This window comes from Fukomys damarensis, unplaced genomic scaffold (assembly GCF_012274545.1).
Source record: "Fukomys damarensis isolate Sample0158 unplaced genomic scaffold, DMR_v1.0_HiC HiC_scaffold_30, whole genome shotgun sequence".
In the NCBI taxonomy this organism is placed as follows: domain Eukaryota; kingdom Metazoa; phylum Chordata; class Mammalia; order Rodentia; family Bathyergidae; genus Fukomys; species Fukomys damarensis.
This window is the reverse complement of record NW_022900942.1, coordinates 1,114,638-1,117,518: the sequence shown is the minus strand read 5'-3', so window position 1 is coordinate 1,117,518 and position 2,881 is coordinate 1,114,638. Positions and strand designations below refer to the sequence as shown.

At 37.7% G+C, this 2,881-nt stretch overlaps 1 protein-coding gene across 1 annotated transcript; it reads left to right on the top strand.

Moving 5' to 3' along the window:
- The first annotated feature begins 1,633 nt into the window (after positions 1-1,633).
- LOC104869881 (olfactory receptor 7G1) lies at positions 1,634-2,584 on the top strand. The gene has a single exon (XM_010635264.1). It carries the CDS (start codon positions 1,634-1,636, stop codon positions 2,582-2,584), a length of 951 nt encoding a protein of 316 aa, XP_010633566.1.
- The last annotated feature ends 297 nt before the right edge of the window (positions 2,585-2,881 follow it).

Genomic DNA, 2,881 nt, shown 5'->3' with positions numbered 1-2,881 from the left:
AGTGATTTAGTTCAGTGGCATTGTGCCTGTCTCGCAAGTGCAAGGTCCTGAATTGAAACCCTGGTTTAAAAAAAAAAAAAAACTATTACAATTGTAAAGAAAGTAATAAAAACTGCATAAATATTTCAGAACAGTAATCTGTACTATCCAGGAGCATTAGCAGAGATTAAGCAAAAGTGGCAAATCAGCAGTATGACAGCCATATTTTTAACCTAGTTTTTTGCCAAAGAGTGTGTGAATTTTTCCAGGACATGTCCTCAGTGTTACGTGAAAAGCATAATATATCTAAGGTTTAAATTGACAAGCATTCAGGAGACTCAGAGGATTGAAAAAATTAGAAGGCATTGATTCATGACAGGGTTCCCCATACTTCAGTCACAGATGAATCCATAGACTGTAATAGTTTGGACTACACAGCAGGAGGTGAGCAACAGGAAAGGGATTAAAGCTGAATCTGTATTTTAAACCACTGGCCATGGCTTACATTAACACCTGAGCTGTGCCTCCTTTCTGTTGACCAGTGGCTCTGAGTTCTGAAAGGAACTTGAACACTACTTTGAATTTTGCATTCCAGGAATCTAAATTGCATTTTCTGTTAGAGAATTGTATGCCTGATGATCTCAGGTGTAGTTCAGGTGCTGATTATTGTGCTGTGGAATAGATGCAAATAGGAAATAAAATTAGCACAGGCTTGACTACACATAGACTACACATAAATCTATGGCTTATCAACTCATCAAAACCCTGATAGTAAGCAGAAAATGACAATTAATCTGTATTTAATGATAGGATTTTTTTTTGTTTTAATTTTGAGACAAGGTCTCACTATGCAATTAAAAATGACCTGGAACTCACTATGTAACCCAGACTGGTCTTGAACTCACAGTGATCCTCCTGCCTCAGCCTCCCAAGTGCTGGGATTATAGGCATGTACCACCACACCTGGCAATGACAGGTTTTTAGTCAGAATCCAACCCTAATGTTACAGTGCATGAGGCCTGTCAATTGTTTTCTTTTTCTGTTTTTAAATTATGGTAAATAGTATAATTATTTCATTATGTACTACAATGTAGTAATAATAGAAATGAGATACACAACAAAGTAATAGCCTTGAGCCATAATCACCACTACCAGATCCTTCCCCAATCTGAAGGAAAACCATACTCATAAAGTTTGTTCATGTTGCTAAAAAGATGGGAATTTTCTACTGTGGAATATAGAGTAGATAGATTAATTATCTTATTTACTTTTGAGCATGGTTTGATTACAAAGAAACATGCATACCTTATATTTCATTGCAATCTCAGAGTTTGCTTCAATTTCAAACAAAATGTGGTTTTAAAATGGAGTTAGAAAAACAAGAGTAGTACATTGGATGGTGTCAAGGATCACAAGGAAATCTGAATATTTACCTAAGATTTACATGTGAATCTGAATTTTTTCTTTATCATAAGGCCTTATGAAAAACACTATAGACATACTAACTTCATCTAGAGTATCTGCTAAACATATAATGCTGGTCTTTGTTTCCATAAGATGTATAACAGACATCCATAGTGGCAGATATGACTAGTCACACAAAAATATTTGGTTTATTTTACTTTTCTCCTATCTTTTCCTTAGATTCAACAACATGAAATTCCAAAACCAGACAGTAGTTTCAGAATTTTTTCTTGTGGGATTGACAGATGATCCAGAACTGCAGCCCCTCATCTTTGGCCTGTTCCTGGCCATGTACTTGGTCACCATTCTGGGAAACTTGCTCATCATCCTGGCTGTAAGCTCTGACTCTCACCTCCACACCCCCATGTACTTCTTCCTCTCCAGCCTGTCTTTCACTGACATCTATGTGAGCACCACCACCATCCCAAAGATGCTGGTGAACATACAAACACAGGACCACAGCATCACTTACACAGGCTGCCTCATTCAGATCACATTTGTGTTGACTTTAGGAGGTGTCGAATGTTGTCTACTTGCTGTAATGGCCTTTGACCGCTATGTGGCCATTTGTCAGCCCCTAAAGTATAGGCTCATCCTAACCCCATACATCTGTGTCCAGCTGGTTCTTTTCTCTCTGTTCATTAGTGCTGTCCATGCCCTTCTCCACACTCTGATGGCACTGCAGCTGTCTTTCTGCACAAATGTGGAAATCCCCCACTTCTTCTGTGAACTTGCTCAGGTCATCAAAATTGCCTGTTGTGATACCTTTATCAATACCCTTTTGATATATTTAGCAGGAAATACGTTTTTTGCTGTTTCTATGGCTGGAATCATTTTCTCTTATGCTAAAATTGTCTTTTCTATTTTGAGAATGTCATCAGTGGGAAGGTACAAAGCTTTTTCTACCTGTGGGTCTCACCTGTCTGTTGTTTTCTTACTCTATGGGACAGGTTTGGGTGTGTACTTAAGTTCTGCAGTTACTGAGTCTTCCATTAAAAATGCAGTGGCTTCTGTGATGTACATTGTGATCCCTCAAATGATGAACCCCTTTATCTACAGTTTGAGAAATGAGGAAATGAAGACAGCTGTGAGGCTTCTCGTTACTGGGAAACCAATCATATTATTGTGTCATTGTATTTGAGCCTAGGTTTCCAGAATGTAATAAAGTGTGAAGAATATGGGCAAACAGAAGGCATGAATTTTATGCCACTAAATCTGAATTTTATGACATAATATCATGTCTAATCATATGTAGACCTGTATGTGTACCTCTCTTTTATTTATCCAAATATGTGATGTTTGACAAAAGATTTCAATGACTTGAGTCCATTGTGTTGTTCTGACCTCCTTAAAGGAAAACATGAATTGGGGCCTCAATTTGAGCCATTATTTATGGGACAATTTCAGAAAAAGGAATGTTGGACCATATGGACAGATC